The sequence below is a fragment of the Bombina bombina genome, chromosome 4 (genome assembly GCF_027579735.1).
Source record: "Bombina bombina isolate aBomBom1 chromosome 4, aBomBom1.pri, whole genome shotgun sequence".
In the NCBI taxonomy this organism is placed as follows: Eukaryota; Metazoa; Chordata; class Amphibia; order Anura; family Bombinatoridae; genus Bombina; species Bombina bombina.
In genome coordinates, this window is record NC_069502.1 from 741058996 (window position 1) to 741073489 (window position 14494).

The 14494-nt window shown below is 39.9% G+C and overlaps 1 protein-coding gene across 2 annotated transcripts in view; it reads left to right on the top strand.

Moving 5' to 3' along the window:
* IPCEF1 (interaction protein for cytohesin exchange factors 1) overlaps positions 1-14494 on the top strand; it is a 326897-nt gene that overhangs the window by 282674 nt on the left and 29729 nt on the right. For both annotated transcript variants that reach the window (XM_053710985.1, XM_053710984.1), the window contains one exon: positions 13586-13779. In XM_053710985.1, coding sequence (XP_053566960.1) covers positions 13586-13779 — 194 coding nt within the window. The remainder of the gene's footprint in view (positions 1-13585; positions 13780-14494) is intronic.

Sequence of the window (14494 nt, forward strand, 5' to 3'; positions counted from 1 at the left end):
TCCGACTTAAATTACCAGATAATTTAAGGGTTCATCCCACATTTCATGTATCCCTTCTCAAACCCTATAAGGATCTCAGGGATTTCTCTTTACAAACGTCTCTTCCACCCATTTCTCTTGACCCTGAAATGGAGTATGAAGCTCATTCAATCCTGGATTCCCGTTTCCGCAAGGGACGTATTGAATATCTTGTTCGTTGGAAGGGTTTCTCTACAGATGAAGATTCCTGGGAACCAGCTACCAACATATCCGCTCCTCGTTTGATATCTCATTTCCACCAGAGACATCCGGATCGTCCTGGGCCTTGAGCCCCTGGAGTGGCTCCTTGGAGGGGGGATTCTGTCAGGATAATGGCATACTTATTCTCTGCACTGTCCCTTTAAAGCATCCTGCTCCCATTATCATCAGCCTATTTAAGGCCCCTCCCAGCATTTTCACATTGCTTAGTATTGAAGTTTGACTTAAACCTTAACCTGAGCCTGCTCTCTGTGAGATTTATCATACTACTTCTGTTTGTTGGATTCCTCTACTTCACCTAACTGGATTTCTGTTGTCATCCTCTTCTACCTGCCTCCTTCTCCCTCAGAGATTCAGCTATTTCAAAAGCCTCACTCCTACCTTTACCTCTAACCCAGTTTCCCCTGCAGCTCACCGGCCTTGGGATTTACCTTCCACAGAGCTCCATTTCCTCATGCTGTGACGTCATCAGCCAGCTGCTACTGAGCTTCCTTGCTCCCTCTGGCAAGTCGCCATTACAACCCGGTGTTTGCAACTATCATTATAACAGTTCTCTTAGCGGTAAGCGAGTCTCTGAATTTTTACTGTGCTGCTATACTCTAAGTTTAATATCTCACTTGCTGCTGTTTTTCTGGGACTTTTAGTTCATTTCCTCATATCCTGCTGTTTACCGTAACTCTGTTCACAAATGCAATTGCTTATTTTTTCTATGATCATAGTACCATTTTTTCCTTGCTTATTTAATTTTTACCTTTGTTAAAGTTAAAATCTCAGGTTTATCTGGGCATACCCCTGCTGCATTTACTTTCTCACAGTGACTACCCAGACACATGTGGCAGCCATAGGGAATATGCTCAAATACTGCCTGTATACTAAAACTTTGCAATAAGGAATAAGGTTTTACATAGCTGCCTAATTCCTAAATTTTGTTTTACCTTTTCACTCTGTTGCAAACAACCATACAATTTTTATTGTTTTTACATTCCAGCAGTTGTGGTCTTAATAACTAAGCTGCACACATTTTTTCTTTCTTAGTTGTGCCTGACACAATCATAGATCAGTTTGGTTCCTTCTCCGGCTTTAAAGTTAACACCACAAAATCGGAGTTATGCTGGATTAAACAGACTAAGGATTCTTTTGTAGATATTCCGTTCTCCATAGTGCAAAACACATTTAAATACCTTGGTATATGGATATCCCCTAACCCCAATACCTGGTATAATCTAAATGTTCCCCAGGTACTTAACAGAATTAAAGAAACCTTAAAAACTGGCAGAAACTCCCCCTGTCTTTGTCGGGACGCATACCACTCTACAAATTGACTCTTCTCCCTAAAATTCTCTATGTGCTCCAGAACACCCCACTGGTTCTGAAAACAAAAGATATCTCATCCTTTAACACAGCTCTTCGATCTTTCATCTGGCAGAATAAGAAACCCAGGATCTCACCAGCCCAGAAACTTTGGAAAAATTGCATGCTAATTGGGCAGCAACCTTAGCGGAAGAATCTATGGAGACTACCTTATTAACTTCCTTGATTCAAGCAATCTCACGTATCACTCTCTCTGCCTCCTGGCGGGAGGCGCATGTTAAATTATTGCATATGACTTACTTTTCCCCAGAAAAAGAACTAAATGTTGAAACGCTAGTTTTAATAAATGCCCAAAATGTTCATAACCATCGGCTAACCTCTTGCATATGATCTGGAATTGCCCAAAAATCAGAAATTTTTGGCTGAAGATGCAATATTGGCTCATCAAAACGGTGGGCATTACTTCACTGACACTTTCTCCCTTAAAAATAGTCTCTCGCTGAAAACTTAGGACCCCCCCAGGATAAATTTAAAATAGTCTAGTAATTTTTGCTGCTAGATACTTGATTTTGAAAAAGTGGAAGACAAGAGCGATTCCGAGCATCTTAGAAGTAAAAAATTGTTTGAAGAAACAATGCATCATTGAACAACATGACACTAATCTACACAATGATCAAGATGTAAAGAGTTTTTTCTCCAAATGGTCGAATTTTATTAAAGCTTTATCTCATAGCGAGATAAAATACCTAATATACCCATTTAGAGACACTGAACTGGTTCTTTTGGGAATATTGTGATTCTCCGCAGCCAAAACTTCCCCTTCTTTTTCTTTTCTTTTTTTTTTCTCTTTCTTTTTTCTCTTCTTCCTTTTTTTTCTCCCCCTTTCTAAGGATCCACAGAATTAAGATGATAGGTTAGTTACTTAGCATCCTCCTTCATACGTCAACTTTAGTTAAAAAATGAAATTGATCCTTGCAGTATAGTTAACGGCTAGCTCAGGCCTGCTGCTGACTAAAGAGAGGAGTATTTAACTCAGTCTGAATAAATATGTTCCCTTAATTTGGTAACAGGAAGGGAATCGAAAGTGCTGGGAAGATGCCATCTAATAGGGGGATCCCTCCCTTTTTTTTTTGTACGTCTTGTCACCAATAATGGGGGTGTCCCTAGTAATGTACATTGTTTAAAATATTTTTCAGAAGTTGGCACCCATACATATTTCATTTTTTTTCTGTTTTTTTTTCTTTTTTATTGTAAACTACAAAAATACAACAATGTGAAGGTTAAAAGGCAAAGTGTCTTAATTTAGGTTGAGCAAAAACTTGACCAGTTTATCTTTATTCTCTTTGGCATGAACATTTACCGTGTCCTGTTTGACGACTAATTTGTGCTTTTTTTTTCTTTGTTATTATGCTGTTCACATTGTTGGGCTTAAATAAACAATTTTAAAAAAAAATTTACATGCCTTATCTCAGTGTTTCTCAACCATGGTCCTCAAGTACCCCCAACAGGCGAAGTTTTCATTCTAGCTGAACCAGTGCACAGGTTAAGTAATCAGCTGATCAGTAACCATGGTTACTAACTTGCTCTCACCCATCAGCTAATTATTTCACCTGTGCAGTAGTTCAGCTATAATGAAAACCTGGCCTGTTTGGGTTACTTGATGAAACAATGCCCTATCTGAATCATGAAAGTTTAATTTTGATTAGACTGTCCCTTTAAAATGGCATCATCAATGAAAATGGACAAATGTTCAACAGACTGACACAGAGAGAGTGCATTATGATGCTGGTTGTAACAGATTTGTTACACTGACTAATGCATGAGAGAGGTACCAAAGCTCAGTTGATACAATGAATTATGTTAGTCATTTGATTAAATACTTTATTCATGACACTGATACACACACTGCCAGATGTTAGTAGGCATAAAACACCATCAAACATTGTTTGGTACACATACTGTTTATATCTATAGGAAGGCTAAGGGCCTCATGAACAGATTTCAGTTACTGTAGCATGTTCCAAAATTAAGAAACAAAGAATATCAAACTATATAAAGAGGCAGATGCCCTATATAAGTGAGATAATAGGGGGCGCTCACTATATGCACAATAAACAAAATGTATTAACCAAATGTGTTAAAAAAATATACTATATAGGGGCATCGCTGGAAACAGAAGTTATCAAGAAGTTATGAAGCAGCGGTCTACAGACCTCTGCTCCATAACCTTTCTGCCTGCTCTGAGGCGGCGAACAGAAATCAACCCGATCGAATACGATCAGGTTGATTGACACCCCCTGCTAGCGGCCAATCTGCAGGGGGGCGGCATTGCATGGGTGCAATGATAAATGCCGACAGCTTATGCTGTCGGCATTTATCGATGTGCAGCGGACATGATCTGCTATATCGGATCATGTCCGCTCGCACCATAGTAAATAGACCCCATAAATATACAGCATATAATATACGGCACAATTGAGTATAAAGTCCAACAGTGGAGGATGCACCCAACGAGTTGTCACTTCAAGAAAGGGATCCTGAATCCCAGGTAAACTAGAACGACAAGAGAAGAGACAGGAGGTGCCTCATAGGGCGAGTATGTCCAAACAGAAAGTGACACCTTGAGACAGACAAAGGGCAACTCACATTTGGAAGGGCACTACACGTAGTGCACTTGACGCAAGCTGGGGCACACTGGTACCCCAGCGAGCCTGATACAGGCAAGCAGCTATCTGGAGGAAGCAGAAGCCGGCTCAGTGATGTTGATTTGCTGGCAGGGTAGCGTAGGTGCAGTATGTGACGTCACAATCAGGTGGTTAGTTCCGTCCCAGCTGGTAGGTCTCTATTGTCAAAGACACACACTCGGGTGCCAAGGAATCAAAATATCAGTGCTTTGGAAGAGTGGCAGGATATAAGGACCACAGCAAATAGGAGTAGACAAAGTTCCCTTGTGCCCAGTTACCTACAGATTGTCCAGTATTTTTGTGGAAGACCCTAGAGATTACCAGATAAGGATTGCTACAGTGACAGCATCAAACATTGTTTGGTACACATAATGTTGATATCTATATGAAGGCTAAGGACCTCATGAACAGATTTCAGTTAGCATGTTCCAAAATTAAGAAACACGATAGGCAGCCACACCCCTGAATAAAGATATGCAGATATACCATATAAAATTATGGCAGGTACCTGAAACAAATAACTAGACGATGGCAGATGCATGATGGGACAGCACAGTTAGGATTAAAGTGTTGTTTGGGGGGGTTTGGTTGTAGATGGGCTATAACCACTGGTACATAGGATATGGTATGAATGGCATTTCTGGGAATTATAGTTTCTCAATTTATGAGCACAGTAGTGACTAGGCGCCTGTTGGAACTGGTAGGAGCTTTAACTGAGCATCAGATGGCCAGTGTTCAGCAGAGTAAGGGGCCAATATGAGGGACTCCAGGTCATAAAACTTAGGTGCTGGTGTAAGATGCAGTCACTAGAAATAGTAATTCTATAAAAAAAAATCTGGTGTTTTAAGATTTTTTCATTGCAGCTCCATTATAGCTACCTGCCAAGAAACAACTTGTATGCATTAAAGGGCCAGTGTACCCTAATTTTTCTCATCTTTAATTTGTTCCCAATGATCCGTTTTACCTGCTGAAGTGTATTAAATAGTTTGCAAATAAACCCTTACCTTTATTTCAGCATTTAAAATAGTTGATTTAGCCAGTGGTATCCCTACCTATACTGAAAGTTTCTATACTTAATATATTGGATATAGAGAAGATGCGTAAACATAGCCAGCAGTAGAAATTACACTCACAGTGGGGGTAGAAGAGATACAATGTTCATTTTCAATAGTTTTCTCTAAGGGCTTTGGTAAACAGACATAAATAATATAAAGCTTGTATATATTATGTACATTATGTAATATAAAGCATGTATATATTATTGTGTATTAAAAACAATTTTAATGGGTGGTGGTTTCAAAGATCAAAACCAACTATTTCATATAGAAAAACAGAATTTATGCTTACCTGATACATTTCTTTCTCTTGTGATGTATCGAGTCCACGGATTCATCCATACTTGTGGGATATTCTCCTTCCCTACAGGAAGTGGCAGAGAGAGCACCCACAGCAGAGCTGTCTATATAGCTCCTCCCTTAGCTCCACCCCCCAGTCATTCGACTGAAGGCTAGGAAGAAAAAGGAGAAACTATAGGGTGCAGTGGTGACTGAAGTTTTTTAAATAAAAATATACTACCTGTCTTAAATAGACAGGGTGGGCCGTGGACTCGATATATCATAAGAGAAAGAAATTTATCAGGTAAGCATAAATTCTGTTTTCTCTTGTAAGATGTATCGAGTCCACGGATTCATCCATACTTGTGGGATACCAATACCAAAGCTTTAGGACACGGATGAAGGGAGGGACAAGACAGGTTCCTTAAATGGAAGGCACCACTGCTTGTAGAACCTTTCTCCCAAAAATAGCCTCCAAAGAAGCAAAATAATCGAATTTGGAAAATTTGGAAAAAGTATGAAGCGAAGACCAAGTCTCCGCCTTACAAATCTGTTCAACAGAAGCCTCATTTTTAAAAGCCCATGTGGAAGCCACTGCTCTAGTAGAATGAGCAGTAATTCTTTCAGGAGGCTGCTGGCCAGCAGTCTCATAAGCCATACGGATGATGCTTTGCAGCCAAAAAGAAAGAGAGGCAGCCGTAGCCTTTTGACCTCTCCTCTTACCAGAATAGACAACAAACAATGAAGATGTTTGATGGAAATCTTTGGTTGCTTGTAAGTAGAATTTTAAAGAACGAACCACATCAAGATTGTGCAACAGACGTTCCTTCTTTGAAGAAGGATTAGGACACAGCGAAGGAACAACAATTTCCTGATTGATATTCCTATTAGAAACAACCTTAGGAAGGAATCCAGGTTTGGTACGTAAAACCACCTTATCTGCATGGAAAATAAGATAAGATGAGTCACACTGTAAAGCAGATAACTCAGAAACTCTTCGAGCCGAAGAGATAGCTACTAAAAACAAAATTTTCCAAGATAGAAGCTTAATATCTATGGAATGCATAGGTTCAAACGGAACCCCTTGAAGAACTTTAAGAACCAAGTTTAGGCTCCATGGCGGAGCAACAGGTTTAAATACAGGCTTGATCCTGACCAAGGCCTGACTAAACGCTTGAACGTCTGGGACATCTGCCAGACGTTTGTGTAAAAGAATAGACAAAGCAGATATTTGTCCCTTTAAGGAACTAGCTGATAATCCCTTCTCCGATCCTTCTTGGAGAAAAGACAAAATTCTAGGAATCCTAATCTTACTCCATGAGTAACCCTTGGATTCACACCAACAAAGATATTTGCGCCAAATCTTATGATAGATTTTCCTGGTGACAGGCTTTCTAGCCTGAATCAGGGTATCAATGACCGACTCAGAAAAACCACGCTTTGATAGAATTAGGCGTTCAATCTCCAAGCAGTCAGACGCAGAGAAATTAGATTTGGATGCTTGAACGGACCTTGGATTAGAAGGTCCTGCCTCATTGGCAGAGTCCCCGGTGGAACAGATGACATGTCCACCAGGTCTGCATACCAAGTCCTGCGTGGCCACGCAGGCGCTATCAGAATCACCAACGCTCTCTCCTGCTTGATTCTGGCAACCAGACGTTGGAGGAGGGGAAACGGTGGAAATACATAAGCCAGATTGAAGGACCAGGGCACTGCTAGAGCATCTATCAGTACCGCCTGGGGATCCCGGGATCTGGACCCGTAACGCGGAAGTTTGGCGTTCTGTCGGGACGCCATCAGATCCAATTCTGGTGTGCCCCATAGCTGAGTCAGCTGGGCAAATACCTCCGGATGGAGCTCCCACTCCCCCGGATAAAAAGTCTGACGACTTAGGAAATCCGCCTCCCAGTTCTCTACCCCTGGGATATGGATTCCTGAGAGATGGCAAGAGTGATCCTCCGCCCATCGGATAATTTTGGTTACCTCCATCATCGCTAGAGAACTCCGTGTTCCTCCTTGATGATTGATATAGGCTACAGTCATGATGTTGTACTACTGAAATCTGATGAATTTGGACGCAGCTAGCTGAGGCCACGCCTGAAGCGCATTGACTATGACTCTCAGTACTAGAATGTTTATCGGAAGGAGAGATTCCTCCCGAGACCATAAGCCCTAGCAGGCTGGCATCTGTCATTACTATGAGCCACTCTGGCCTGCGGAAACATATTCCCTGAGACAGGTGGTCCTGAGACAACCACCAGAGAAGAGAATCTCTGGTCTCTTGGTCCAGATGCAGTTGAGGAAATAAATCTGCATAATCCCCATTCCACTGTTTGAGCATGCATAGTTGCAGTGGTCTGAGGTGTAGGCGGGCATAAGGAACTATGTCCATTGCCGCTACCATAAGTTCGATTACCTCCATACACTGAGCCACTGATGGCCGAGGAATGGAATGAAGAGCTCGGCAAGTGATTAAAAGTTTTGATTTTCTGACCTCCGGCAGAAATATTTTCATTTCTACTGAGTCTATCAGAGTCCCTAGGAAGGAAACTCTTGTGAGAGGGACCAGAGAACTCTTTTTTATGTTCACCTTCCACCCGTGAGATCTCAGAAAAGCCAACACGATGTCCGTGTGAGACTTGGCTAGTTGGAAAGTTGACGCCTGAATTAAGATGTCTTCTAGATAAGGCGCCACTGCTATACCCCGCGGTCTTAGAACCGCCAAAAGGGACCCTAGCACCTTTGTGAAAATTCTGGGAGCCGTAGCCAACCCGAAGGGAAGGGCCACAAACTGGTAATGCCTGTCCAGAAAGGCGAATCTGAGGAATTGATGATGATCTCTGTGAATAGGGATGTGTAGATACGCATCCTTTAAGTCCACGGTAGTCATATATTGACCCTCCTGGATCAGAGGAAGAATAGTCCGAATAGTCTCCATCTTGAAAGATGGTACTCTGAGGAATTTGTTTAGAATTTTGAGATCCAAGATTGGTCTGAAAGTTCCCTCTTTTTTGGGAACCACAAACAGGTTGGAGTAAAAACCTAGCCCTTGTTCCGCTCTTGGAACTGGGCGAATCACTCCCATGGTATGTAGGTCTTCTACACAGCGTAAGAACGCCTCTCTCTTTGTCTGGTTTGCAGACAATTGAGAAATGTGAAATCTCCCCCTTGGGGGGGAGTCTTTGAAGTCCAGAAGATATTCTCGGGACGCAATTTCTAAAGCCCAGGAATCGTGAACATCTCTTGCCCAAGCCTGAGCAAAGAGAGAGAGTCTGCCCCTACTAGATCCGGTCCCGGATTGGGGGCTACCCCTTTATGCTGTCTTAGAGGCAGCAGCAGGCTTCTTGGCCTGTTTACTTTTGTTCCAAGCCTGGTTAGGTCTCCAGACTGACTTGGATTGGACAGAATTCCCCTCTTGTGCTGCAGGGGAAGCTGAAGCAAGACCACCCTTGAAGTTCTGAAAGGAACGAAAATTATTTTGTTTGGTCCTCATCTTATTTGTTTTATCCTGAGGGAGGCATGGCCTTTCCCTCCAGTGATGTCTGAAATAATTTCTTTCAGTGCAGGCACGAATAGGGTCTTTCCTTTGAAAGGGATGTTCAACAATTTAGATTTTGATGACACATCAGCAGACCAGGACTTAAGCCATAACACCCTGCGTGTTAAAATGGCAAAACCTGAATTCTTTACCACTAATTAAGCCATTTGGAAAGCGGCATCTGTAATGAAAGAATTAGCCAACTTAAGGACCTTAATTCAATCCATAATATCCTCTAATGGAGTCTCCACCTGGAGAGCCTCTTCTAGAGCCTCAAACCAGAAAGCAGCTGCAGTAGTTACAGGAACAATGCATGCAATAGGTTGGAGAAGAAAACCTTGATGAACAAAAAATTTCTTTAGGAGACCCTCTAATTTTTTATCCATAGGATCTTTGAAAGCACAACTGTCTTCGATAGGTATAGTTGTACGCTTAGCAATAGTAGAAATAGCTCCCTCCACCTTAGGAACAGTCTGCCATGAGTCCTGTATGGTGTCAGATATGGGAAACATTTTTTTAAAAACAGGAGGGGGAGCGAACGGAATACCTGGTCTATCCCACTCCTTAGTAACAATAGTCACAATCCTCTTAGGGACTGGAAAAACATCCGTATAAACAGGAACCTCTAAGTATCTGTCCATTTTACACAATTTCTCTGGGACCACTATAGGGTCACAATCGTCTAGAGTAGCTAATACCTCCTTGAGCAATAAGCGGAGGTGTTCAAGCTTAAATTTAAAGGCCGTCATATCACAATCTGTCTGAGGGAGCGTCTTTCCTGAATCAGAAATCTCTCCCTCAGATAACAAATCCCTTACCCCTACTTCAGAACATTGTGAGGGTATATCGGATACGGCTACTAAAGCGTCAGACGGCTCAGCATTTGTTCTTAACCCAGAGCTGACACGCTTTACTTGTAAACCAGGCAGTTTAGAGAAAACCTCTCTGAGGGTTTTATTCATAACTGTGGCCATGTCTTGTAAAGTAAATGAATTAGACGCACTAGAGGTACTTGGCGTCACTTGTGCGGGCGTTACTGGTTGTGACACTTGGGGAGAGCTAGATGCTAAACCCTCATTTCCTTCTAACTGAGAATCATCTATTGCAATATTTTTAAGTGCTAAAATATGCTCTTTATAATTTATAGACATATCAGTGCAAGTGGGACACATTCTAAGAGGGGGTTCCATAATGGCTTCTAAACACATAGAACAAGGATTTTCCTTGGTGTCAGACATGTTAAACAGGCTAGTAATGTAACAAGCAAGCTTGGAAAACACTTTAATCAAAGTAAATAACACTTTAAACAAAAACGGTACTGTGCCTTTAAGAGAAAAAAGCTGCACAAACTCTGCAAAACAGTGTAAAAAAGCAGTAAACACAACTAATTTTTTACAGTAGCATCATAAAGCCTTAGTAACTTTGCACAACTATGCAAATAAACAATTAACCCCTTAATGTAAAAACCGGATTGAAAAAACTTCAAAACTGGTAAAATAACGTTCAGCACCTTGCCACAGCTCTGCTGTGGCGCCTACCTGCCCTTTAGGAACGATTTGTGGGGAAAATACCTCTTTACAGCCCTCAAATACAGCAGGAATCTCTGGAGAAGTAGCTGGATGCTTCTGAGGTAAATAAACTGTGCAACTGAAAATAGGCCCCACCCACCTCACTCGATGTTATGGGGCCTAAAAAACACCACAGAGTGTTTCTTAAACTAGCCATGTGGGTTAATAACCCTTAAACAAGCCACAAACACCCTTAAAGTCTCTCAAAAACGTTTTATTTGTAATTAAACCAAAACGTTTTTTCCTATTAGTGTCACCAGTAACTAATGAGCCCTTTATGCAAGCTTGGATTCCTCTTTTACTGATTACAGCTTACCTTTCCCTCATGGGGATATTGCCAGCCTTTTCTAGAAATAACACAGTCTGTCTAGAAAAAAATAGACTGAACATACCTTAATGCAGTTTAGCCTGCAAACTGTTCCCTCAACTGAAGTTTTCCTGTACTCTTCAGCCCTTGTGAGAACAGCAGTGGATCTTAGTTACAAAATGCTAAGATCATCATCCTCCTTGCAGAAATCTTCATCCCTTTTCTGCCAGAGAGTAAATAGTACACACCGGTACCATTTAAAATAACAAACTTTTGCTTGAGAAAATAAAAACTAACATTTTTGTCACCACACTCCTCTTTGCCCTTCCTAGCAGTTAAGCAGGCAGAGAGAATGACTGGAGGGTGGAGCTAAGGGAGGAGCTATATAGACAGCTCTGCTGTGGGTGCTCTCTCTGCCACTTCCTGTAGGGAAGGAGAATATCCCACAAGTATGGATGAATCCGTGGACTCGATACATCTTACAAGAGAAAATAAACATACATTTTTCATACATGGTTACTTTGCAGCTGGTATAACAAGTCACTGAAAACAGATCAAGGGAAAAAAACAATTTTAAACAACTCTCCAATTTACTTCTATAATCAATTTTGTTTTATTCTCTTAGTATCCTTTCTTTAGCATTAATACACTATGGGGAGCTAGCTTTACAAATTGGTAAGCGCTTAAATCTACCTAGGTATGCTTTTCAGCAAAGTATATCAAGAGAATGAAGCAAAATAGATAAAATAAGTACATTGGAAAGTTGATTAAAATGTCATGCTCTATATAGGGGTTCCTGTCCCTTTAAATGCACATTACAGCCAAAATTAAAGTTGTATTGTTTAGACCAAACATCATTTTAAAAGACATTTAAATTTATTTCCATTATCAAATTTACTTTGTCCTTATAGTATCTTTTGTTGAAAAGCATACCTAGGTAGGCTCAGGAGCAGAAATACAATACTGGAATCAAGCAGCTGATTGGTAGCTACACATGTATGCCTCTTGTCACCAGATGTGACTTTAAGTATGTGTTTAAACCCTTTTACATTTTTCTTTTTCTATTTTATGTCTCTTTAAGCACAATAAGTTTTTCTGTACTAAATGTTTCTTCCTTTATAACAAATTGGAAGTAAGCCCTACATTCGTGCATATTTAAATATATATATATAAAAGAAGTAACAGAAACTTGCACTCGCTGGTCTTTTTTAACACACAGACACAGTGTAATAGCATCTCATACAATATATAGAGCAAACAAACATAATAACCCCTCCCCCCAATTAAGACCAAAAAAACGCCCAAATGCAGTCATGGTAACAACCTTGTGACAATGATAAACAAACAGTGATCATGATATTGACATGTCAATAAAATATGTACAAAAAACTTCATGAAAATAATCAGTGACATTATAGTGACCTAACAGCAACATGGAACCATAATTTCATATGAGAGGCAGTCACTACAATATTTAAGATTTGCATATTCAGAGATTATGAACAAACACTGCAGATATCTATAATGTACCATAGGAATGGCCACACTCCATACTAAAACTCTGAAAAACATTATTCCACTGACCATATATAGGTACCTGATGGTGTAGATCAATCTAACAGCGTGTCCCTAGTTTGTTATTGTGCACACCGCACACTAACCTCCGCCAGAGCCGAAAATCCTGTGCTCCTCCCCTGTACTTCCGGATTTTCGGCTCCGGCGGAGGTTAGTGTGCTGTTAACAAACTAGGGACTCTCTGTTAGATTGATCTATACCATCAGGTAGCTATATATGGTCAGTGGAATAATGTTTTTCAGAGTTTTAGTATGGAGTGTGGCCATTCCTATGGTACATTATAGCTATCTGCAGTGTTTGTTCATAATCTCTGAATATGCAAATCTTAAATATTGTAGTGACTGCCTCTCATATGAAATTATGGTTCCATGCTGCTGTTAGGTCACTATAATGTCACTGATTATTTTCATGAAGTTTTTTGTACATATTTTATTGACATGTCAATATCATGATCACTGTTTGTTTATCATTGTCACAATGTTGTTACCATGACTGCATTTGGGCGTTTCTTTGGTCTTAATTGTGGGGAGGGGTTATTATGTTTGTTTGCTCTATATATTGTATGAGATGCTATTACACTGTGTCTGAGGAAGGGGATACTTTGTCCCCGAAACGTCACTATGTTTTCACAGTAAAAAGTGTGTTAAAAAAGACCAGCGAGTGCAAGTTTGTTACTTCTGTTTATCCTGCACTAGCACCCTGGCGGTGTTCTAATATATATATATATATATATATATATATATATATATATATATATATATATATATTACATGAAAAAGGTTATGTTACAGATTTTTTTTTTAAACAGGAAGTGTATGGCTATATACACCTTTGCCTTGAGGACTTATTGCTCACTGGCTAATAAGCAAAACTCCTACATCTTTATTGGAGGACTCTGACACACTGTATGTTCCAACAACAAAACAAAAAAACACAAATCTTTTCAAAATACTTTGACGCAGCAAAGAAATATTACTTTAATGTCCTTTCATCATTTAAAACATTCATCTTTATTTTTTGTGTATTTTAAGAGCAACGAAGAAACACTGATGATGATGAAATGGAGAGGTTATATAAATCATTAGAACAAGCAAGCTTGTCACCCATTGGAGACCGAAGGCCGTCAACTAAGAGAGAACTGAGGAAATCTTTTATCAAACGATGCAAAAACCCATCAATAAACGATAAACTTCACAAGATTAGAACACTGAACAGCACATTAAAAGTAGGTATTAACAAATGCCATTAAATCTAAGGGGATGTTTGTAGATACGTCATTTGGGATCGACCCTTATGCTAGCAGACTTATTGCATTCTTATCTTTCTGAAATAAACCCAGGTTCCTTTTTCATCTCATTAAAAGTTGCTTGTAAAATTAACATAGTTTACCTCAGAAAATGTTATACTAAAGCAAGCTAGGTCACTAAATATTTTAAGATTACAAAAGTCAAAATAAAAGGGACAGTCTAGTCAAAATTAAACTTTCATGATTTGGATAGGGCATGCAGTTTTAAACAACTTTCAAATTAACTTTTATCATCAAATTTACTTTGTTCTCTTGGTATTCTTAGTTGAAAGCTAAACCTAGGTAGGCTAATTTCTAAGCTCTTGAAGGCTGCCTCTTATTTGAATGCATTTGACATTTTTTCACAGCAAGATGGCATTAGTTCATGTGCCATATAGATAACATTGTGCTCACACCCGTGGAGTTACTTATGAGAGGGCACTGATTGGCTAAAATGCAAGTTTGTCAAAAGAAATGAAATAAGGGGACAGTTTGCAGAGGCTTAGATACAAGGTAATCACAGAGGTAAAAAGTGTATTAATATAACCGTGTTGGTTATGCAAAACAGAGGAATTAGTAATAAGGTGTTATCTATCTTTTTAAACAATAAAAATTCTGGAGTAGACTGTCCCTTTAAACTTTTATGGTTCTTATA